The following is a 25,527-nucleotide window of genomic DNA, read 5'->3' as shown; positions in this document are numbered from 1 at the left end:
ATTAGCTTTATTACTTAGTTACATCATACAGTAAATACAAAACAGTAGGGATCCAATAATAAGAAAAAAAAGTTTTACTCATAAGGAATTATATACAATACCATATCTAAATCCATATAGCATTTATATCTTCAAACAATATACTCAGGAAAATAACAATAACATGCTGATTTTATATCAATATCCAGAGATTTAAATACCGTTTCCTTTCACACAATAATATCAGATTTGGATACCAGTCTACATTATAAAGAAAGGTGCTCTTAAAGGGTGATATCTTCAAAAGTGTCTAAGATATTTAAGGCAACAGATCTAATTGAAAATCAGTAGAATTTCTGTTCCTAAATCACATAGGCATGTTTAAAAATCCCATCCAAGAGAGTGAGAGGAACACTGAGAGAAAAGAAGTGCACCAGTACAAACTGTATGGAAAACATACTTTGTTTCCTCATGGTAAGCACAAGTTGATTTGAACAGGAAAAGATTCAGGAACATTTTCAATTAACATTGCTACATGGCACCCACCTACTATTGAAAAGTCTGCCAACAAAGAGACTGTCTGATTATGCAATCAAATATTCAGAGGAATTAATACCAAATATTAAACTCTATTAAAGTAAGCTCTTGTTTAGGAAAATAGTTTTAGAACCTGCTGAGTTCTAAACAGCTCCTTGCAGTCTTTCAACCACCCACATATTACATCATTCATTCCATTAGTTATTCATTCATGGGCAATATACAGCTTATGTCTTACAACTAACCTCAAAGAGTGAGGCAGCTGAATGCATACGATAAAAAATAGAAAAAGGCATTGCAAGGTTAACAACAATTATCCAAGGTTCAAAGCCAAAAACTATTTCTTCCAGTCCATTGTCATACACTGGGCGGCAACCAAACGCAGGTGGAATCCAGAGCTGCATACAAAGAAAGCAACAGTGTTAGTCATGATCTTTATCATCAAGTGATATTTGCCCATGGTGACTGCAGCACAACTACCATGCTCATTCCCTCCAAACTGGAAATGATCCAATATTATTTGATTTAAATAACCTCTAGATCAGTGTTCTAGTCATACAGATGTCAGCAGAGTTGTTCCTGATTTATTACTGGGTGAGAAAAAGGAAAGTAAAGGCTTCAGATCTTATCTGAGTTGCTATTCGATGCAATATATTAAGAGGTAGTTTAAAATGCAGTATTGCACCTGCAACATATTTTTTTTCATGGGCTGAGAAGTTGTATAGTCAGTATTAGGTCCAGATTTCTAAAGATATTCATGCACTGGGTGGGTCTGTACTGTAGTGCTTAAAGTCCAGATTTCCAAAGGTACTTAAGTTCCTGATTCTAATAGGGTACATCTACACGAGTCTACATTTTGATAGCAACATGCTATGGTGTTGTAGCATACACAGGCATCTAAACAAGACCAGCAGCTATGATGTTGTAGCAATGTGCTCCCTCTTTATAGTGCACTGCTACAGCAATGTAGCAACTAAAAATAACTGTGTATGGCCAGCATGGTGTAGTATGGGCTGCTACTGCACTATCGTGTAGAACTTCCAAAAGGAAATCCTAAATGGCGCAGTAACAATGGCGCCGTATGGTGACATGTAAACATGCCCATAGACATCTAAATACCTTTAATTATTAGGGCTAGGCATAGATGCATAAGGCTGGTGTCACATTTTCAATTTAACACTTACTAAGTGCAGTTAAAACATAAACAGTTATTCAAACAATTTTAGTACATGTAAGGTGACACTGTGGCATTTCAAAATGGCTCCCTTCCAGGTGAGGAGTATCTAAGGATAAGTTACACATTACATTTAGACTACACTCAGAGCACTTAAAAACACTACCTGCATGTTAAAGTTCATTAACTTGTGCTAAGTGCCATCTCAGTGTTTCAGGGGAGGGTTAACTCTGTGCTGTGCTTCCTAGCTCCTGTTATAGTAACTTCATTCTGCTCCACAGAGATAAAACAAGCAATCGGCAGTGCTCCAGCATTCCAGGATGCACCACTCCCAGCTCCCGCCCCCACGCAGAGTAGGAATACAGTCCAGGGATCCTGGCTCCTAGCTATGCCCTCGCTCACCAGCCGTCTAGTGGCAAGTACAAGCAAGAAATGGTACTAATCCTTAACATGCGACTGCTCATAATATGTTTTAACTTTAATGCCACTTAACATTCCAGAGATGTAGTACAGTATAAGTGTAACATCTGACTTCACCCTAACATACTAACTTTAATACATTACAATATTACAAAATTCCAATGATTTGCAACCATTGCAAGTGAACATGTAACTACATGGTCTGACCTCAGTTGGCATACTGCGTCCAAGTCTGGGCACCGCACTTTAAGAAGGATGTGGCCTGTCTTGAGAGGGTTCAGAGGAGGGCCACCTGCTTGGTTGGAGGGCAACAGGGCAAGCCCTATGAGGAGAGGCTGAGGGACCTGAACCTGTTCAGCCTCAGCAAGCGGAGGCTGAGGGGGGGATTTGGTGGCTGCCTACAAACTCATTAGGGGAGATCAGCAGCAAATAGGAAGGGCCTATTCCCCCCAGCAGCACCTGAGGTGACGAGGAACAATGGCCAGAAGCTACTGGAGAATAGGTTCAGGTTAGAGATTAGGAGGCACTATTTCACAGTTAGGGTGGCTAGGATCTGGAACTAACTTCCTAGGGAAGTGGTCCTGGCTCCTACCTTGGGTAAATTTAAAAAGTGGTTGGATGAACACCTGTCTAGGGTCATGTGGTCCCAGCGTGTGCTCCAGCCAGTGGCGGGTTAAACTAGATGATCTATTCAGGTACTTTCTGACACCTAACTACTATGAAACTATGAAACACTCTAAATCTCAGTTTCCAAACTTAGATACTCTTAAGTTCAAACTGGCTTCTCTGAAAAACCTACTAGGTGTCCCTGCTCTGCGATCATGGGGCTGGGACATCCTTATCTTCAGGGATCCTGGCTTTCTCTGATTTAAATAAATCCCCAATTTTCAGTTAAAAATCCCCAATTTTCAGTTTAAAAAAAGTAGCCCCAAATTCATATTTTTCTGTGATGTAAATGAAACACCACTAAAATATGTGTGTGTGTGTGTGTGTGTGTATCTCTGAGAGCATGTCTATATCACTCCAAGAGCGTGTCTATAGACACTCAGAGACCCAAATCCATCTCCCTTTCCAGTGGGCAAGTGACACCTAGCTAAACGAAGTACCATTATGTACTGTGGGACTACTTACACAGATTTTAGATTCTACTTCCCCCCGTATAACCCACCTTGCCTTTCAGCATGCTCAGAGTGGATGTGCTACAGCTACTTGTACTTTGTTATGAACCTATTTGGCCTGAGTGTGTGAATAAATTTTATGTAAGTCCCTGAAATGCTAGTTGCACAAAAACAAAACCAGTAATGATGCTGGAAGGGGAGCAGGAGGACACTCCCACATTTTAGCCTAATGGTTAAGACACTTGGCCGGGAAGTAAGATATCTGAATTCTACCCAAATCAGCCAAAAGGAATTGGAAGATACACTTCTCCCTTCCCAACAAAATGCCCTACCCTCTAAGTCATGGGCTAGATGGGTCGAGAACATCTACTCTGCTAAAACTGGCCCATTGGGCAGCTAAGAAAGGAAAATATGTGAAGCCCAGAAGGAGAGCAAATCAGAAAGAGCCTGGTCCTGTGAGAAGGGCAGGGCCTTGGGTTCTGGCCTCTGCTGCTGTCCCAACTACTGACTGTATATTTTTTTCAAAGACTATTCAATGTAAAATGCAAAAGCACCATCATTAGCCATGACTTACGTGTAACTAACATTTCAGAAATGTACACAGAGTTGTGCACCTTATTAAGCAGAATAGGTTCAGAACAGAGTACAACTGGCTAAAGCACAGAAGGACAAGGTGAGCTGTACTGAGGATTTAAAAATCCATGGACATGGCCCAAAATGCTACTTATGGCCGTGTCCCGATGAGCATGGACATTTGGCTCCCTAGGGACAGCTAGCAGCAGGACACCTTGTCCCGCTACTAGTTGAACCCAGGGAACACCCATGCCACGTACACTATGGTGTGCATCATATGGTATGGTGTGGGGTAGGGGAGGCTGGGGCCAGGAATTATGCTGGCACCAACAACCGTACCTGGGGTCCTAGGGGCTGAAGCTACAGCCACATTGTTCCTACAGCTTGGAGCCTGGCTGGCAGCTGAAGTGTGTCTCTGACTGGCCAAGCTCTGGTTTTGGGCAGTACATGCTACCTCCACGTGCACTGCCTCACTTTTTTTCTGTATGGGTTTTTTTGACCCCTGGGATCAAAAACAAATCTTGTGCTGCACGGTAGCAGTGTGGAAAATACAGGTCTGCAGCACCATAGGCCGCGTCCAGACAAGCATGACCATGCAGTATATGTGGCTAATACATGCATAAAGGAAACACTAAATATAGCCTGTCTTGTTGTTAATCTTAAAGATGGAACCAGGATGGAGACCAGATAATTCAGCTATCACTTCCTCCACAATTTCTCTACTGTAACAGATTTCAGCTTCTGTTAGGTACCTCCTCCTGCACCAATTCTATGTTTACAAAGGCTATATTTTCCCCGGATGCTGTCCACTTCCTTTCATAAGCACTAAAATTCACTTACTCTAAAGAATAAAGCTAAGCAATATCAATACATTTTGCAGACTTGGCAGGTATGGGAGCTTTTTAGTATTAATTTAATGAGTTATAGTAAAAAATATCTTACCGAAAGATTACATAAGAATAAAAATGCTGCAATGTTCTTCAGTATTCTCCTCTTATTGTTAGCAACAGAGTTGCTACTGTAAAGTGAAAAATCTGAGGTTGAATGTATCACTGGACTGAAAACCTGACTTCTGTCTTCCTCAAGACCACCATTGCTACTGCTTTCTCTCACACAGACATTTCCGTTGAACAGGTACGGTAATTCTCCACTGTCAGCATCAACGGTTCCATTGTAAATTTCTTTAAAGGATGGGGTAAGTGACAGAGTGTTCTCCCTGGATATAGTTACTATTCGAAGAGTTTTAATGTCATCATTCACCTTTTCTTGTTCCCGATGTATAGATTCAATGATGAAGAGGTTCTGAATATATTTTTCAATAATAACCAGAATGGAATAAGGCAAATTATACCACGTATATTTTGGATGGTCTTGGGCGCAAATAATTGCTAGAATAGAACCCCATGAAAGGAGCCATGATCCCGAAGCTGTACCAACCAGCAGGTCTGCATCCAGTTTCCTGGCAGGATTTTTTGAATTATCCAGTGATCTGTTTTCTAGTCTGTAAATTAGAAGGGCAACAATTCCAGCAGTACACATAAGGGTCAGTACTGAGATAGCATATATATAAAACATGGTCAGTGCCAACTCACTCTTGATTTTTGAACGTCCAATCTGAATCAAATACACAACAACAATTGCTATGGTGCTAGTCAGCACAGTTAGTCCAAAAATTGTGCCAATTGTTATGCCATGAAACTTGAATGGTATTTTGTGTTGTTGGTGGTGTTCCACTTTGCGTCCAATATTCTTCCACAGAACATACAGCATTGTTGATGCCAAAATATGATATTCTATGTTGAAAGGATACAGATAATATATTCCTTGAGAAAATATTGAACAGAGAGTTGTTGTTGAACAATTACATTGAGGTGCATGGTCATCTAAAACTAAAAAGGAGGGAGAGATTAGATTCACTTGTTTGATAAATATTTCTTGTTTATAATGAGACAATAACATAATAAGGAAAGCACATTGGGTATATCATCTCGTATATTTAGTTACCTGTGGAAGAAATTACCAGTTACTTGTGATCAGTTTGCTCTCTGGGGACCACCAGTAAATACTTCACTGACCACTAGTGCTTCATGGACCACATTTTGAGAGCCTCTGAACTGTATCCCTCGCTATTTGATCTGTAGCAGCAGTCGGATGTTGTGTCACTTAGAATAATTTGCAGTTCAGCAAAGTATTCTGATTGTCAGGCCACAGTATGTGCACTGCTTATGCTCTCCTCTTGAAGCAAGTATACTGCACTTGCACTCAACAGTCAGTGGGTTGGCCTTATGATTGAACTTGTAAATTGTAGGTGCAACTACATTCGATTTTTAAAAAATATGGACTATATTAAGCAGATTATTTTTTGCCAGTTTGGGTGTTTACTTTTAACTCTAAATAGAAGGAATGGGAAATTCCAGATTACTATTAATTAATCTGCAGTGTAAACTAGAGAAAGGTAAAAATTTGGTCAGTTTGGTTTCCCTTTGCAAAGGCAGTACAAGTAGTTGTTACGATCCAAATGTTATTGGATTAATTCAGACAAAAATATGAATGCAAAAGTTGCTAGCTTACTTTCTCTTTTAAAATCCCTTCCTTTCCTCTCCCCTGTGATGGCAACCAAGCTCCACACAACAGTACAAAAAGGTTTCAGGGATGGAAGAAAACTTTTCCAATCTGCTCCCATTTGAATTGCAGAGTACTCCCAGCTTCTCTTGACTTCAGTGAGGGTGGAGGGTGCCCAGGATTTCAGAAGACTTTGCCAAAATCCAGAAGACTGAGCTTGCCAAAATCCAGGACATATTGGTAGAGAAAGTTTACTATTACAATACATAGGGCCTAGTCCTGCGACCAAGCTTTGAATGAATAATCTTGATTTATATAGCGAGCTCCCTTAAATTCAGCATGACTATTCACCTGAGGTAACCACTCATGTGAGAAGTTGAATATGTTGGGTGCATAAGATGTTTTCCCTTAAGAACAAGGAAGTAACTGAAGTCTCTTAACAAAAATGCTGTTTGGTTGACAATCATGATTTATTAATAGAAAGGTATTTAGGGGATTTTATTAATCAAAATAAATATTTATAATATTTCTTTGGTTTGGAACCTGTGGTCATTCTTGCAACTCTGGCTCTGATCCACTGAGGAGCTAAGCACTGTCAATTCCACTGAAGTAAATGGGAGTTATAGGTGACCTGGAGCATTACAGCTAGTAGTAGTAGGCATTTGTTCAGTGGTAGCTGTGTGTACAGTATATAACTTTATCTTAGTGGAATAGTTTTCAATACTATCATGTGTTAGAGGAGAACTTCTGAAAAGGTACCGAGCCCTTAGCTTACCTATTGTTATGTTTCCAAAACCAAGCGTGATTAGCCTTTCCTTGTGCTCATTTAGTTGGTGTTTAGACTCTGTTAACACTCCATTTGTCCACAAGAGTAAATTTGTAAACACAGAATGGATTACCCCAAACCTAAAAAACAGATAAGTTATTGATAAAATCTATAAAAAGGAGTAGATCTCACTTCATCTTAAGCAGGGTAGATCACTTTTTGATAGGTACAATGTTTGACACTAATTTAGCAAGCAATGACAATAGTGCAGACCAGAAAGTTTCCTTATAGCATGCTCTGTAGTGAAAAGGAGTGGCTTAGTGCATTAAACTGCACTGTAAGTAGGATACTTGTTGTTTGTGACAATCCATTAAATCAGGGGTGGCTAACCTGCAGCACATATACCACAAGTGGCACGGACAGTCTGTGTGTGGCATGCAGAAGATTAGGGAGGGAACAAGCAGCACGGGAGATAGGGCAGAAAGCAGAGCAGCAGATAGGACAGGAAAAGGGGATTGGGGTGGCACCAAGTTGTGACATACCTGCCAAAAAGGTTGGCCTCCCCTGCCTTAGTGGCATTACTATCAAAGTTAGTGTACATCATTCTTTGGGCATAATCACTTATTATATAGCAACTTCCTGAAGGGACTCATATAAAAGTTCATATTCAAGCCAATAGCCAATAAGTGATCAGTCTAAATAAAAAGCAATTTATGTTAACACTACTCCTACCCAAAGTATCCTGTGCTCCTTTCTCACACCCACTGTACACATTATTTTTAAGCTACCTCCTCCTGACTCCATTCACAACTCCATTTTTATTTCCTGAACGACATTCCTCATTTGAGACTGTCCGAACCATCTACTTGCTTTAAATCAGTACAAGAAATGGGCGTTATGGGCTAAGCTTCCTAGAGGCTTTGAAAACCACACTCTCTGAATGCAAATCATTTGAGACATGATGAAAGATAAAGGTGTCTGGAGTAAGTAAAAGGATAATGGCTCAAAACATTACAATAATGTATGTGCACAATAATGGTCATAACATTGCAGTGGCAAACTGTAGTGTTTTGACGTATTTTGTAGAATAATGTAGTATTTTTCTAAGAACAATCTACTCTTTCTTCATCCACTTCCCACTGCTTACTCAAGTCTTTTTTCTCCTACACCAAGTCTCAGAGTTGCTTGCATTCTTTCCTTCAGATAGATTATCTGATCCATTCTTCAGCTGTCCTTTTGCATATGATCTGAAACTCACAGTTAACACATTGCAAGCACTTCACTAGTAAAGAAAACTCATTTCACCAGCTCACTTTTCAAACCTTACTTTGAATGGTATTTGTGGTGGGGCACTTTTGGTACCTGCCACTTTAAGGGCAAAAAAAGGGCAGCCAGGTGCCTGATGAGGGCAACCATTTTGGACCCAAGCATATAAGCTGGGCTGCAGTTTGCTTCACAAGGAAGGAGGTAACATCAGGCTGAGAGGCTGCTCTGGGCACAGTCAGGAGATAAGGGCTATGGGTCCAGCCCAGGCACTGATTAAAGTGGGTCTGGTGGGGGTCCAAGTGGCCAGTGTAGGGCTGCATGAACAAGGGCAGGAACAGGTAGGTGGGCTCCCAGATGAGGAAGGGCAGGACAACCATGATGCCCAGTAGAAAGTCCAGCACCCCCAACATGAAGCACCCACTCTTCCCCAGGCCTAGCAAGCCAGAGTTCCTGAAGATGTGGGTGTTGTGGGCACTGCCAACCCAGCCAGCACTCACATGCATGAAGGTGCTATGCCACAGTGGTCCATGATGGCCTGGACCACCACAGAGCGAAAGACCTTCCAGTTGTAGTAGGGGCAGTCTCTGTGGGGTGGGCAAGTGACAGGGATGTGGATTCATCCCGGGACTGAAGAACTGGGGGAATCCCAGGGCATGGAACCCCACCATCACTGCCAGAGGGTCATACACACAGAGCACGGTGTCCCCCAGCACATCCTGGAGGGTGCTGTACATTTTCAGGACAGCTTCCCCAGTGGCGGCCTTGCCCATGCCAAACAGGTGGCTGACATGCCACAGGCTAGGGGGTGTCCAGCTTGAGCAGGGCAAGGGCATCAGGTGTCTGTGGGGAGGCCACATGACAGTGTTCTGCCACTTCAGGTATGGCCAGAGCTGCTCCAGGAGATCCCAAAAGGTGGCCCAGGTCATCCTGAAGGCCTCCAGCCACTGCTTGTCATCCCAAGAGTGCTGGACAACATGGTGCCACCAGCCCTGGATGACCTGGCAGGCCCAGAGCCAGTGGGGCTGGAGGCCCAGGAGGACAACAGCAGCCCCAGCAGTGGCATCCTTGAACCCATCATCAGTGTTCCTGCTGGGGTCTGGCCAGGCAGACGCAGTCAAAGCACAGGTGTGCAGCCGTCGCCCTAGGATGGCACGTGGTGGGTAGGCAAGCAGTTGCTATACATAGGGGAGCCAGGAGGGGTGAGACAGATGTGGACCAGGAATTGGTGTGGTGGGCCAGCAGGGCCAGCGCGACAGCCAGCAGGAGTGCATGGTGCTGGTCTTTGCTCCCAGGGGCAGGAGCAGCCATGGTGCAGGGAGGCAGAGGCAGAGAAAAGAGTGCTGCCCCTGCACTGCACATGCAGCTTCTGCCCAGGAAACTGGATGGCCAGAGAGCAGCAAGCAGGGCTGGCTTTTAAAGAGGGTTGCCAGCTGCTTGCAGTTGCAGCTGAAGCCTGAGCTCTGCCCCCCCAGTGATGGCAGAGGCCCACTGCAGGGCCCCAGGAAGCAGAAACGGAGTGGCAGCAAATCTGCTTCTGCTTCTCTGCACTTGTAGATGCCTGCCTGACACCATTTACTCATTTTACTCACCATTTACTCAATTTACTCAAAAGTAAACTGGTGCCGCAGCAAATGCACATGTAGATGCACCCAATGTTTATTAATACCAACAGTTGGTAAGAGCAAAAATGTCTGGGTACTAACATTTACTCTGGGAATGTATTCAGATGACACTTCCTATATCTGCAAAAACTACTTGGTACTAAAAGTAACATATAGCATATCAAGCGATCGAGATGATGCCACTAACAGTCATTGACTGTATTTTCTGTGATTTAACAGAACAATATTTTTTAATGACACACTATAGATGTGGTAATTCTGGGCATATCTACACAAGCATTAATGTTCTGTAGTACTAACTGAACGTGTACAGAACGTGTACGTGTGTTTCCTGCACAGAAACACCAGCGCACTCTTTTTTAGTGATGCTAATGCACAGTAGACTAATTTTGCTGTGCATTAGTGCAATAGCATGGCTTTTGCTATGACACGCTAATACACAGTAGAATTAGTCTACTGTGCATTTATTGTCTCATGAAGATGTGCTTACTAGGCATGTCTACACGTGCATTTATATTGACTTAATCTACCGTGCAGTAAGCGAGGATATGCCAATGTCTACACATGCAGGCATTAAAGTGCATTAACGCTGTGTGTGGACTGATTTGGGACTAAAGTTAGTCCTAGGTCAGTCCACACACATATTGTTACTGCACATTAAGGCATCTACATGTGTATTATTATGCAGTAACTAATCTGCAGTAACTAATTTATGCTCAAGTCGGCATAAGTCATCATATTTACTTTGCAGTACAGCTGTGCACATGTAGATGCGTGCCCATACTGCACAGTAATTTTGGTTACTGTGAAATAAATGTGCACCTGTAGTACCTAACATAGGCTCTATTGTTTTCCTAGAGTGGAGCCAGTAATGGAAGCAAAGAACCAGAATATCATAAATGTTTCAAGAGTACTTCCATGGTTGCATCAACTGACCCCAAGCTGTACAAAAAGTGAGTTAATGGCATGGGGTAAATATTAAAAAATCTTTTAACTTAGTAAAGGCCTCAGGGGTGTCTAGGCTTGACTTCCTAGGTGTTAGAGATAGACCCATTCCCAAGGGAACATGAATCACACAGTCATTAATACATGTGTTTTTTGCATTTACATAATGCTCATTGGCATTTATTGTATGGTATACACATACCAGAAATGAATAGAACCCAAAGAAAAAATTCTGAATCATTTACTCATTTGTTTTCTATGGATACTTGGCTAGTTCCTGTAGTTTGTTTTGCACTGAGATTTTAAGATCAGTATTTTACATAAATATTTGTCAGATGTCAAACCTTGTTTGCCTGAGGTCTGTAGATCTTCACCATTATATAATATAATATATAATGATAGCAAGACTGTCATTGAATGCCTCAGTTATTCAGTGTTTGTCTACACAATGTACAATAAACTAGGGTGGGACTTTACTAGCTACAGTACACTAAATCCTTATGTGGATATTCTTAGTAGACATTAGGTGTGTCTACACATGCATATTAATACAAAGCAATAAACTCTAGAGCTTAACTGCTCTGGAGTTTATAGTTCTGGATGTGCCATTTGCACATGCGCCTGGGACCACAGCATGTTGAGCAAGGTTGGAGTAGCCCTAGCTGGCAGGGGGCCCCAGGGGTCAGCCTGCCAGCCCAGGGCTGCTCCCCTCTGCTCAATGTGCTGTGGAGGGGCTGGCTGGGGCACAAGGTGCTCCAGTGTGGGGCTAGCGGTGTGAAGCACCCTCTTGCCCCAGCCAGCTGGGGCAGCATCTACACATGAGCTGCTGCTGAGTATAAAACTCCACAAGAAGATAATACTTGTAAATACTCTATATAGTAAATATAGTATAGTATATAATATAGTAAAGTATAGAAAATATAGTAAAGTACTCTAGTAAATACAGGTACTATCTTGCTTCTGAGTAAATTAATTTACTCCAACCTAATGGGGGCACGCGTGTAGATTCAAGATGTTTAGTGCTCAGCTAATTAGTCTACTGCGCAGTAAATGTCTTGTGTAGAGGAGCACACTAAGCACAAGGTAGCTTACTCTACCTTCTAGATAGAGTAAGCTAACGCATAGTATTTAGTTTTCAATATCACACTTTTATAACCTAAATGGCACATATTCTGCCATGTATGAATAGTTTAGTGAAACAGAACTGCCCTGCACACAGTATGGTGATAGAGGAAGAACTCGTTTAATCTAATATGTTTGCCCACAGAGCAAGAGACCTAAGCTCAAGCCCTCACTCACTCAAAGGAGATTCAAATTTGCATTTTAGCAAAGGATTCTGATTGTCAGTCCACAGTGTGTGCATTGCCTATGCTCTCCTCCTGAAGCTAGTATACTGCATTTCCACTAAATAGTCATTGGATGATTTGGATAACCAGCACTGGGAAAGTTTCTGCTCCACTGGAGCAGGGGCCCAAGCCAGGGCTCAGGTTCCCCCTACTTTCCAGAACAGCATTCATCTTATTGAGCCACACACCCTCTGACTTGCTTGCTTCCTCCTGCTTCCATATATCTCCCTCTCTTAGTGTTCAGTGAGTCAGCTTCAAGAGGAGAGCTGTAAAAATAAGTATAAATAAAGCTACATTCTATAATTCTCACTTATTCTTATCTGAGTTTCTTCATTATCCAATGAAGTCATTAGGAAATTTGTCTGAGTAAGGACTGTGGAATAAAGCTCCGAATTATTGTCTTTCTTACTAATGAGAGCAATATTCATTTTATATTTTTCTTTCTGTAATGTAACATTTTGTATATGTATAAACATGTTCAGGTATGTCCATACATACAAACATCAATATGCAAATTCTTGAACAAAAAGTAAGATAACAGCCAATTTTGGTAAGTCAGAGAAGCATCCGTACTAAGACTATCTGTGTATTTAGCTGCTTCAGATTAATAGGATACAAAAACTACAGAATAGGAGCCAGGTTCTGCCATCAGGTATGTGTTCAACTCCTACTGACTTTCATGGAAGCTGTATGCTTATATCTTTAATCAGAATTTGTCACACGGTATATTTACACACTTCTAGCTAGACCAAAGAGGCACTCCCCTATAAAGATTAATATAAGAAATTAAATGTATTGTAAAGAACACAATTACTTTACATAGTGGATGGTATCCATACCCTTTAGACAGCTAAACAAAGAAAATGTAGTCTGTACTTTTGAGAGATATAGATGATATTTCCTTACTCTGAGAAAAAATAAGTGTAACTCCAAAAGATGGAAGGTTATTATGCTGTAACAAGGTTGGCCATAACTTTAATTAAAAGGAAAATGTATACCTATTCTACATATATTTTTGCTACAAAAGTATTAAAACTATTTAATTTAAAATGGCTAATTAAAATATCAATTCTCTCTTCACTCACAAAGGTGAAACTCTATGGGATGTACCAACATATGTAAGAAGCGAATCTGATTCCAACATTTTTCAGTATCTTCCTTTTTATTTAATACTATTTACCACATTAGAGTAAGTCTGTACTTCCATTCATACAAACTAGAATTAATGTTATAGATCTTAATAATATTCACTTTACCTTTCAAGTGTTTTGAAAGACTGGATTATATCCTTTGCATGACACCAAAGAAAATACACCTAAATGGAAATAAATACAGATAAAATTTACTCTTTGGAGTAAATGTCACTATGCATGCATGCATGAAAGACACTCAGCAGAGAATGTAGATATATATAGAAAAACACCAATGGCCAATTCTCTGCTGGTGTAAACTGGTGCAACGCAGCTTCTATACAGCTCTATTGATAGGAATGACCCCTGTACTATTTACCCAGAAACTAGTTTCTCTCATATGTGCAAAAGAATGGAATGGTTTGAAAGTAGAAATTTTGAATATGATTAATCCAAAATATAAACTTTGAGATTTCTCTAGCTGATAAAACTGGTTTTTTTTTCATTTTTAATGGTGAAAATGAAGGAAATTGCAAAATCATGTAAGTGCCAAACTGAAATCACCTGCACATCACAGGCAGAGCAACACTAGCAGGACAATCTTTGGTGTACTACCCTGCCTGTGAACCACATTTTCTGAAAGAAGCATTTCAGTTTGTAAGAGGTTAATATTGTGTCCCTACATATTGGCCACGTCTACCCAAGATGCTGACTGCACAGTTATTACTGCAGTCGCTTAGCACTTGCATACCCAAGTACTAAATGACTGTTCAGTAACTGGCATTACTGCACAGTGGTGTCCCTGCATGGCTTCCTGGTGACACTGACTACACAGTAGCTCATTACTAATGTGCAGTAGCACTGTATCATGGTTCATGCTGTGCAACACTCTTGTGCAACAGTGTCTTGTATAGACGCAGCCATTTAGTAGTTGCAATGAATAAGAAGCGTAAGATGGTAAATGGAATGAAACATCTAAGGCACTGACAGAAGTGACATTTGTTGCACAATTGGCCCCTTGAAAGTGCTCTATAGCCATTCCCTGACAGAAGTGCATGGCTGCAGAGTGCTTTAAAAATGCCCGATCCCGTGACAAATTAACCCTTATGTAATGAGAGTTCAGATGAGGGCTCCAAAGCAGAGCACCTTTATTAACTTCTGTCTGTCCCTGCATACAATTGGAACTTGGCTGATGCAGCCCAACCTCACCCCTGGTGCTGTCTGCAGGATGGGAATGGGGTCAAGGGAAGGGAGGAAACTCCAGGCTGGGACTTGCCCAGCCTATGCTGGAAAAGAGCAGGTAGACTAGAGATAGGAGAGCGAGGCAACAGATAGGCAACTCCTGGATCAGCTCCAAAGTTGAGATCAATTCCCCCACCCCTGAACCCAACAGTGAACATGAGTTAGAGCTGGGAACTGCACATCTGTCAGCATCCCTAGTTCCATATGGATGCTGGCATGAAACTTGGAGAGCTTAGCAGCATAGTTGGGCTCCAAAATACTAATTGATTTATCAGTTTTATCTCAGCTTATCTGTTAATTGAGATTGCTAATAAGGATACTTTTTTTTTTTTATTTTGCATATCCATCAACAAGGAACCATTACTATTAATTATTTTCAATTAAAAGGTGTGAGCTAGTACATTCACATTCAGATTTACAGGCATGGTAGAATGTGTTAAAGCCCCTAACCCAAGGATCTGACAGCCTAAAATAAGAAACCATAAGAAACATGAAACAAGTTACAGGACAGTGGTTCAGATGAGAAATTATCGGTAAGGAGAACAATGTAAGGAGAATTCCTAGAAAAAAAGTAAAATTCAAGGAGAGTTACATAGAGAGGTGGCTTCTTGTGGTCAAGGAATGAGACTAATTCCAGAATAATGCAGTGGCCTGCTAAAAGGCACAAAGCTAAGAGGAGGTAAAGGGAAAGGAGCATTTAGGAGAGGTGAATAGAAGGAGCTTTAGGAGTAAAAGTAGGCAGCAGTGAGCACATCTACATGTGCGCTTTAATGCACAGTAGCCTATTTTACTGTGCATTAAAGCATCACATAAAAAACATGCAATTATGCTAATACACTGTAAAATAGGCTACTGTGCATTAAGCGTCACTTTAAAACTGCACATTTGTTACTGTGCATTATGGCAGCGTAATGCACATTTGTTTAGTACCTCACATTGGAGGTACTAAATTTAATGCATACTAGGAAAAATGCCTTAATGCATCTGTAGACACATCCTGTGACACTACTGTAAGGCATAGTGAGGTTGAGGATATTGAACTTAATAAATAGACAATCCATTGAAGGGATACAAGGTGGAATTAAATACACAAAAGAGGAGGAAAGTGGCTTAGGAGAAGCAAGACAGAAAGTCATAAGAAACAATTTGAGGGACAACCACAGCATGTGAGAAGTAGTAGCCATCAGGATAGTGTGGACATTTTTTTTTATTAAAGAGGAAGAAGTAAAAATGATTTTCTGAAAACTGGGCATGCAGGTAAGTGTGAGTGAGGTAAAAGAAGAATCAAAGATGTTTCTCAGATTTTAGAAGGATAATAGTGAGGACTTCAGGATCTCTCTCTCCCTCTCTGTACTATTTGTTGCAATGAATGTGGAATGCAAGGTGATGGTGAATGGTTCCACAGGAATACTGGTATGAAACGCGGAGGCTTTAGTTGCACGGTTAGGTTCCAAAGATGATAAAGTTTGACAATTGGTAAACTGTTTGGAAAAGATCAGCCAAAATGTTTTTCTCTTCCCCATAGAACCTTTAAAAACAACATGAAGTTAAAATGTATTGTATGACTTCACTAGTATCTGTCCATGAGCCCAGGGGAGTATGTAAAATATACCTGGGGTATTTCTAAAAATGACATTCTAAAAATGTCCATTACTTCGAGTTGCCTAATATTTATGCCACATTAGAGATACAGGGCACCTACAGACATGCAGTGAGGCTGCTCCAATATGCTGTAACTACAGCACATCAGAACAGACTTGATGAATGGTAATTACCATGCTCCAGTAGGCTCCAGAGTCACATGTATCAGCATTTCCGCACTAAAAATTGGTGACAGGGTGCTTTAACTAAAGCTCATTTGATGAACTTAGTTTACTTAATGTGCCCCACTGTCATTTCTTCAGTGCAAGGATGCTGATACACATGTTGCTGCAGATGCTTTGATTAGAGCAGCTCTCAGAACAACTCTAATTAAAGTGCCCCCCACCCCCTCCCAGAGCACATGTTTAAATGCACCCAGTGTCTGACTTCCTGAAAGGATGAGTACCTACACTTTCCATTGACTTCAGCTGGAATTATGAATACTCAGTACATCTGACTCAAGTCCTACCCCACAGACTAGAGGTATTCAGAATTAATGGATAGTTTTGAAAATACAGGTCTCTATCTAACAGCAAACTTTTGGCAAAACTATGACTCCTAAACTTCAACTACCTACTATATCCTGCCATGGGAAACATTCTTTCAAATGTGTGCACCTGTTAATGAAGCATTTTTCCAAATTCACATGAACCAAAGAACTCTAAATGTTATCAGTGTTTGAAATGAAATCTGAATTTTGCAGCTCTGGCTTATCTCTCTTAAAATGTATTTTTCTGCTTTATTGTCCATTTCCATGACAGGTTCAGTAGAATCTGCTACCATAACAGAGGGGAATTTCTCTAGTTAAGTAAAATCATTTTAAAACCTTTGTTCAAACTCTGAAATTGAGAGTACAGGAAGAAAAAACAGCAAGGGAATAGAAAGTAAGGTAAAGAGATAATAATAGGGATGATAATATAAAGTCCATCCAGCAGTCCTTTTGCACACAGAACCCATGGGAACTATATCGAAAAGAAGTTATAAACCAAAAGTTTCTCGAATACTTGGGTTGGATGCAGTTTATTTTATTTGTTGATTTTTCTCCCTATAATTGTACAAATGGTATAGACAGGGATGATCCTCTCTTGAACAGGAAGTTGGACTAAATCAATAGAGGTCAACGTTTTTGGCAGGTATACCACAAATTAGTCCTGTACCCTTCCCAAGTGCCACTCTGATCCTCTTCTCTTGCCCACTCTGTTGCTGTGCTGCCTGTCCTCTTCCCAATCTGTTGCATGCCACATGGAGAAGCTGCCTTTATCACTTGTGGCACACATGCTGCAGGTTGGACACCCTTGGACTAGAGGACCTCCTGAGGTCTCTTCCAGTCCTTTTTGCATAATTCTAAGTTGTACTTTTTGAGTATTTGTTGAGTTATTCGTGAGAATAGCAGTGCTTCAAAAAATTTAAGCAAATTAAACCACAGTAAAGCATAATATGAATCCAGTTGAGAAATAAGTCTCACCATATTTAACAAAGGCAATTAGCAATCCCCTCTCTACTTGTTCAGATTTTATATTGAAATACAAAGTAGTAAGAAAACTTGTCATGTTAGATCTTCCTGGGATATTTTTCTCTTCTACCCTTTCTATCAGTTTTAGCCAAGATTTTGATTTCTCTTGTCTTATGTTCTGATGCCTACACACAGCATTAAGTGGCAGGCAGGGACCTTGGCTGAGTGGGGCTGGTTTTAGTGAGAATTGTTACATGCAGACCTACAGGTGGAAGAGCACTGAAATGTTTGTCTTTGACATGTGAAGGGTGGAAATGGTAGATAAGGAGATTTTGAAGAAATTTTGGTTGCAATGCTAAATTTACTGAATACAGTAAGGCCAGGATTTTTACCCTCAGAGAGGTAGTTAGAAGGCGTTTGAGCTGTAGCCAGCATTATCTAGTGAAAGATTGCTAGTGTTGCTATTTCCCCATGTTAAACATGGGGGTGCGGGGGGGAACACTAGTTTTGGATTTGAATATATATAGTACTTCTCTCTTTTTTGCCTTATTATGTAATAACACAAGTATAGTCCATAAAACAAATGGGTAGTCAGTTTAAGCATAGAATAAAAGAAAATGCAACATTTAATCAAGTGCAGTATTCAATACCACAAGATATTGTGGAGACAAATGTCTAGAATTAGCAAAGGAGAGGAAAATGTTCCAAGTCTAATTGTCTGCATGTGCTGCTATGCACCCAGTAATAATTGGGTAAAAGTCCAATATCATGCTTCACGGTTAAAACCCATCATTTACTGGTTTCAGGAAGGAATTTCCCTGACGTACAAGTATTGCATAACTAAAAAAAAAAGCACATTATAGAGGAGTTTTGCTTTCCTTTGAAGTATCATTCATTATCACTGCCAGCAACAGGATGCCGGAGTAGATGAATCAAGAAACTGAACCAGTAGGGCAAGTTCTAAGTCCCATACAGAAGCAACAGTCAAATGTATTTAACCAACCCTCTCATTTAAGAGAATGACAACAGTTATATGCCACACCTGAACTAAGAAAAGATGTATTGTTTCAAATTTAGGAACATCCTCTTTACTTGCATGTACTTGCATCCTCTTTACCTGCATGTAAGATTTGTACATACACCTCTACGTATGAACAGTTATTGCATTTTCAGATACCACGAAGCATTTTTTACTGCTAACTGGAAAACATAATGCTGACTGCCCAATTTGCCTTCACAGATTTGACTTTGGCTGCAGAAAGGGATGTGCATGTACAGAAGTTTAGCCTTTAAAACTTAACCTTTAGGGTAGGGACAGAATTACACATAAACTAGTATAAGAGATTGAAAACCAGTTCAAATCTGTAACACAACAGAAGTTCAGTGCACATAAATCTTTCAAAATGGCTGAAACAGGTTTAAGATAACACTGGATGGATGTAGTATCACACTTAAATGATTTAAGTTAAATCAGTTTATTGAACTTCTATTCCAGGTCCCCTCCAGATTCAAGCTGTCTGCTCCAGCCAATCAGGGAGGTATGATCTAGTGCCCCCCTCTCCCCTTTCCCCCAGCTTGTGGCCTGAGCCACTGCAGGCATGTGGCTGCATTTCTGGAATCAAAAGAGAATGTCTTTTCATTTGCTTATCAGTTCAATCTGTGCAGCCTAGATTAATTTGTAAAGACTGAACTGATTCAGCCTTGGACTTTCTGACCATCTGTACTTCGCCCAGAAATTTGGTTCACATACACTGCTTTTACAATGGCCAAAACCAGTTTAAGATAAACCTGGATGGATGAAGTATCAGACTTAACTGGTTTAGGTTAATCAGTTTATTGAACTTCTGTCCCAGATCCCCTCCAAATTCAAGTTAACTCAGTCCCCTGGCATCCCAGGATGCTTTGAACCTCCCTAACCCCCCTCCGCCCCTCACAGGGTGGGTGGGCTAGCCTTGGCTTACGCTGTCCGCTCCAGTGGAGCAGGGAAGCATGCTCTAGCACCCCCTCAGCTTCTGGTCTGGGTCACTGCAGGTATGTGACTGAATTTCCAGAATCAAAAGTGACTGTCTGTTCACTTGCTTATCAGTTAGACTAACCTGCAAAGATTGAACTGATCCAGCCTTGGGCTTCTTGACTGTCTGTACTTAGCCTTAATGTTTCCAGAACTGTACTTATCACATGTGGCATTGAAAAAACAAAACTTCTGCTTGGTGAGAACAACTATTATACAGTGGCTTTTACCTGTAAAAGAGTATGCACTGCATGTGTAACAGGAAAAATGCCTTCAGTTGCAGACAAACAGTTGGAAAATCCAATAAAATAGCCTATCTTAAAAGAGTCCAGAATTAAAGTAATCACTGCAAATAAGGTAATCCCACCTAAAGAAAAAAATATTTAAAATATTAATATACACTTGAAGTGTCCTCAGAGAATCTATATAAACAAGTAAAAATTCTTATTTTGAAAAGGTTACATCTAGAGACCAATAAAATAGGTAAATATTCATAAAACAAGTCAATTCTATGAAATAAATTACTGTAATTCATATAATTCCGTTCACAACTTTAATTATTAAAGCATAATCATGATCCATGTAAAGCAAAATGGAACTGAGAGCACTCAGCATCTTGCATATAGTGCTCAGCACTTTGCCAGATCAGACCTTCAAGTAACTGTAGCACAGAAACAGTTATACAGGGAAATGAATTAATGTACTATATAGCTACAGAGCAAACTATACAACTCAGAGAGCTAAACAATAATGTTACAGTCTCCTGACCCAAGGGTTCTACAGAGGGAAGTAATACAATCACTTGGTATGCCATCTCCATTGTTCAAAGGGTTATGCTGAACCACTATAAGTCACAGACCAAAAATATAATGATTTGTACGTTTTTCTTCTTTGAAAGAAACTTAAAAGACTTTATGCTGGGAAAAATTATTTTAGTCACAAATTAGAAATAACTTAATATTTTTCTTTAGTTATTTATATAGGACTTTTAAAAAGTTTTCAAATAATTGTTTCTTTAATGTTTTTAGCATACCTCCAGTGCTTCTCCTTCAGAGAGATAAGCTGATTTCTGAAAGCTGTATGATAAGACAGTGGTGTGTTGCTATTGAACTTTATTGTATCAGCATAGTTAAACAACAAAACACAGTTAGAGATCAAATTACTGAACCAAACTCCAAGTTCCTTATTCAGTAGTCTCCTAACTCTTTACTCAGACAAATTCCCATTAACTTTAACCAGAATTCATCTGAGTAAAGACAAGGTGAAAACTAAAGACCCTCAGAACTTAGACCTTCATTTATTACTTTTTCCCCATAGAGGTTTATAACATAAAGATGATAAATGATATAAAGATGATACATGATATCGCAAGAGTTGATTCTGTTCAATATTACATTCCTCAACATGGGCAAAATCATGATCCCCTTATTAACATGAAATATTTCATTGAAATTACTGTTTTAGGATAATGTATATTTTGTTTCCTAAAAATAAAAATTCAGAAATAAAATAATGACCCATCTTTCTTACACCAACACATTAAATATCCTACTAAAGTTAGGTGCTGTTTGAATGAAAATTTTAAAAATACAATGCAACTGGTGCTATTTGGAGAACTATTCATGGTTATAGTGTATTCTTCTAGTTATTCATGTGAGACTTTATAATAGACAAGAAAATCTAAACTATATGCACTGGAGAAAAATATATTAAACTCACTTTTCCAGCAACATTTTTAAAATAACACAGTTCACTCCCTTTATTAACAAATATGCAAGAATGGACTGCAACCTAAAAGATTTAATTTCCACTAGGATTTTAATTCTATATTTTACAAATAATCTGTATGTAAAGGGACCAATGATCAAATTCTCTTGGGACAGTCGTCACACCAGCAGAAAAATTGGCTTCAAAGTTTCACTTTTAAAATGTAAAAGCTCAAGGCCCAATCCTGCACTTCATGGACATATATCATTTTACTCATTTTAGTATACCCATTGAACACAGTCAGACTACTTTTTTGTTTGCAGAGACTTAATATTAATTATATACAGAAGTTAATTGAATTATAATGTGGTAAGTTCTGGGCAGTTAGTCATGTACATTTTATTCTTAAAGGAAGCAATTAACATTATTTTAAAGGGAATTAATATTGTTAATCCTATTGATATAACTAATATGAGTAATTTATTTAAAATACCCACAAAAGAGCCACCTACAAATACATTTTAAAAATCAAAGTGGCTATTTGGATATTCTTCCTGAATATTTCAACATACTTTATCTATTTATTTTTGTCTGAATATAAAAGTTATCTTGTCAAGTGGAAACAAAAATCATTACTGCCTGCATCTTTGGCTCAGATATACCTTTTGCATCTGAGTGGTGCATGATGATGAGTGGACATTACATATATTTAAATAGATGATTTTAGGGGGCTGGGAATTGTTTTCAAAGACTGTTGAAATCTGTACACATCAATATATTAGGGCTGGAGTTTTAAAAGACTGTTCATGTTAGCCTAGTTTTTACCACTTTCTGACAATAACAGAGAAAATGACACTAATGGGTGAAGAGGCAAGCCAGAGTATGAAAATGCCACTTTAAAATTATTGTATCATTTTGGGTAATGTCAGATGATTTAGTGCAAACCAAGAAGAGGTAGGTTTGAAGTTGCCAAGAGCTATAATGCACATTAATTTGACTACTTATGTTTTAGAAGTAGCTTGTATTCTTTGGAGAAAAGAATGGAATAAACAATTTGTTTCTATTCTTCTATTCAGCTTCATCTGGCTGATCTTCTCTGCTTTCTTCTGCAGTGCTCAGAGCCCTTTATTCACCATGGGAGCCAGGCATGGGAATGTCACTCTGGAGTACGTCTAATAAAGGACTGTTTTTTTGTATGGTTTTGACTGAAGTTCAAATGATGTTTGATTGGGGCATGCTCTTATAATTCTAATGAAAGCAATTCCCCAATTGAAGTCAAGTGAAGCTTTGCCTGCATTCAGACTGCAGGAAGTGTCCTTGGTACAGCAAACAGCTGGAGAGAGAACACGTTCTAGGTTCCACCTGCCAATACCTAGACACAAAATAATCTGCTTAGAAATTCATAGGATGAATTAAAACCCTATTGTGACTAACTGTTGCAAAGCTCACTGAATTTATTTTACATCTTGGCTAACTGTACAATAGTCACAAACTCAATTAATGTACAGATTCAGGTTTAAGTTGCTTTTGGTCCAGTAATTCTTATTCAATATTTATTATGGATAGAAAACAAAATTAGTTGCTCACATACAGTTTTTACTGGGGTGGTATACACTAACTAAAATATGTACATCTTAAATGGGCAAGTTTTTATCATTTTCTAGTCCTTTACTAGGTAATTAATGCACATTTTCTTTTACAATGAGAACAAAGAAGCCCATTCTGAAAATCTAGCCAATACAGAAATTGGAGAAAACTTTTTGATGAAAGTAGTTCTGAAAATGTGTCTTTTCCTCCCAATTTTGACAAAAATCTACTAACTAATCATTTCACATTAATTAATCATTATCAATAATACAATTATTGACAAATTGAATAGAAATATTGCACTTCTAATTGCACTTCTAAGGCAAAATAAGTCATTCCAGAGTAAGTAGTACAGCAATGGAGCCTAGTTTAAAATAAGCCTAGACAGGTTTTCGTCTCCTAACATTGGTTTAAAGAATTTTTTAAAACCATCCAAACAATAAGAAAGCACTGAAAAGTGTGAACAGATTAACAGGAAAAGAATTCCCAAAAGGGAGAATCATTAGACTGTGAAGTAGCCATCTCAGAGAAGCTTTGGAAGTCCAAGCACTGGGCAAAGCACTCAAAAATATACAATAAAGAACAATTCTGCACTGGCAGGGGAAATGGATAAGAGACTGCATGTTTCATTTCATCGTGTAGGACAAGTGAAAGACTGTGTCAAAAAAGACAAAGGATTAGATTCTGCTATTCTTATGTTCAGTAAGAGCAATGGACCACTGGAACTTATTCTTTCAGTAATGGAATTCCAAAAGAGTAAATTGGCTTTCTGTGTGAGAAAATGTGGCAGAAATTGGTTCAAAATAAAGCCAAATTCAAACGTGGGTGAATGACATCCAAGGAAGATTTCCACCATATGTTTTAAATTATTGAGATTTGGCTAAGAAGGAAATATTGCAGGAAAGAATAAATACATGGCACCAACTACTCATTTGATGGTATGTTACCAGCATAAATTATTAGGAGAGTGACCATGCAGAACATGGCTGTGCAGTTTTAGGCATGTATTGGTTTTAATTGAACAATAAGAATTGCAATTACCATTAACGATAGTAATAAAAAATTTAACAGGCACAGCTAGGGGGACTGTAAAAGAATAAAACTTGTCTTGGAAGATCTTCTCTTTTAGAATAACCAGATCATTCCTAATGGTTTTCACTTACGTGGTAGTCATAGCTGCTGCTAAAAGAATTGTCTTCCTTGGCATCAAAGATATGACAAGTTATGTTTTTGACTTGGGACCCTGAAATACAGCATTGCCTTAAGCTAATCTGATTTTACCACAACTTTGAATATGCCTACATTCCAGGTATGGGAGACATGCTGCAAAAAAGTTGATCCAAAAAGACCCCCACAACTTGCAAGACTTGCCAATAGTTTTTTGTTTGCCTACAAGGGCTACCTGAAATACTTCATGTTGTCAACTGCCAACTCCTTGGGGAGGGGAGCGGAGGGTACCTTGTCTTTTTCTGCATATCTCTAAGGCATCCCACACACACCTGCCATCCTACCACCCATGTAATAAGTAGGACTCGCTTATTTGTACAGCTAGACTTCCACCACCGCAGATGCATCCCATGACGGATGCCAGATAAAAACCGTATGGCCTTGTCTGAAAAGCAAACTACTCCTGAAACCTAAATTTCTCCAGTCAAGGGCTCTCAAAAGTGCTTGATCTAATCTATGCCATGTTTTTAATGTGTCCACGCTCTCGGGCCAGCGAGCGGGTGGGAGCGGGGCTCCTCAGCCTTACGAGATACGGACCCCGGGGGCACCGGGCGCTGCTCGCCTCGGAAGAAGGGGAACTGCTCAGATGACGATGACGGACAAAAGCGCGCAACGAAGAGGGGCCGTGTCAGCCCTGGCGTGGGACAGATCGGAAGGGAAAGGCCGAGACTAAAGGACCCCCTTCGAGACGGAGCGCTGGCCCCCGGACTCGCCCCGCAGGCGCAGGCGCAGGCGCAGGGCTGGGGGCTGCCGCGCGCCGGACGGCGCGTGCAGGGGCAGCGACTTACAGCGGAGCCAGCGGGCCCCGGCGTGCGTGTCCTTCTCCTGGATGAGCCTCCGCTGGGTGTAGCTCCGGCAGACGTACCACAGCATCCAGAGCAGCTGGACGAGCATGAGGGTGATGAGATAGGAGAGCAGGTGGCTCTTGTGGAGGCCGGCGGCGTGCACGGCCCAGGCGAACATGAGCAGCAGCCCGGCCAGGAACACGCTGAGGCCGTACTGGCTGCTCAGCGTCTCGGCGCTCTTCTGCGGGTAGCTGCCCCCCGGCCCGCGCCCGCCCCCGCCCGGCGCCGGCTCCCGCTCCCGCTCCCGGCCCGCGGCCGCCTGCACCTCGGGGGAGCCGCCGCGGCCCTTGGCGGCGCGGTCTCCTGCCATGGCCGGGGCGATGCTGCTCCGCGGGACCCCGCTGCCCCTTCCCGCCTCCCCGGGGAAGGGCTCCGG

At 40.4% G+C, this 25,527-nt stretch overlaps 1 protein-coding gene across 1 annotated transcript; it reads right to left on the bottom strand.

Annotated features, from left to right (window-relative positions):
• OTOP1 (otopetrin 1) lies at positions 1 to 25,527 on the bottom strand. The gene is made up of 6 exons (XM_090035584.1): positions 25,095 to 25,527; positions 20,016 to 20,152; positions 13,565 to 13,623; positions 7,139 to 7,269; positions 4,744 to 5,690; positions 1 to 914 (listed from the first exon to the last, which is right to left on the bottom strand). The coding sequence occupies exons 1-6, from the start codon at positions 25,459 to 25,461 to the stop codon at positions 744 to 746; spliced, it is 1,812 nt and encodes a 603-aa protein (XP_089891710.1). The 5' UTR covers positions 25,462 to 25,527; the 3' UTR covers positions 1 to 743.

The sequence above is a fragment of the Crocodylus siamensis genome, chromosome 2 (genome assembly GCF_052110815.1).
Source record: "Crocodylus siamensis isolate JL-2025a chromosome 2, ASM5211081v1, whole genome shotgun sequence".
NCBI lineage: Eukaryota > Metazoa > Chordata > Crocodylia > Crocodylidae > Crocodylus > Crocodylus siamensis.
This window is presented reverse-complemented; position numbering and strand designations above follow the sequence as displayed.

What these genes read in the sequence shown, in the direction of transcription:
- OTOP1 (XM_090035584.1), bottom strand. Translation starts at nt 25,461, where the DNA reads ATGGCAGGAGACCGCGCCGCCAAGGGCCGCGGCGGCTCCCCCGAGGTG. An exon ending in CAGTGCATACTCTTTTACAG is followed by an intron (nt 13,624 to 20,015) that starts GTAAAAGCCACT and finishes ATTTCCATTTAG; the next exon opens with GTGTATTTTCTTTGGTGTCA. An exon ending in TTTTGGAAACATAACAATAG is followed by an intron (nt 5,691 to 7,138) that starts GTAAGCTAAGGG and finishes CCTCCTTTTTAG; the next exon opens with TTTTAGATGACCATGCACCT.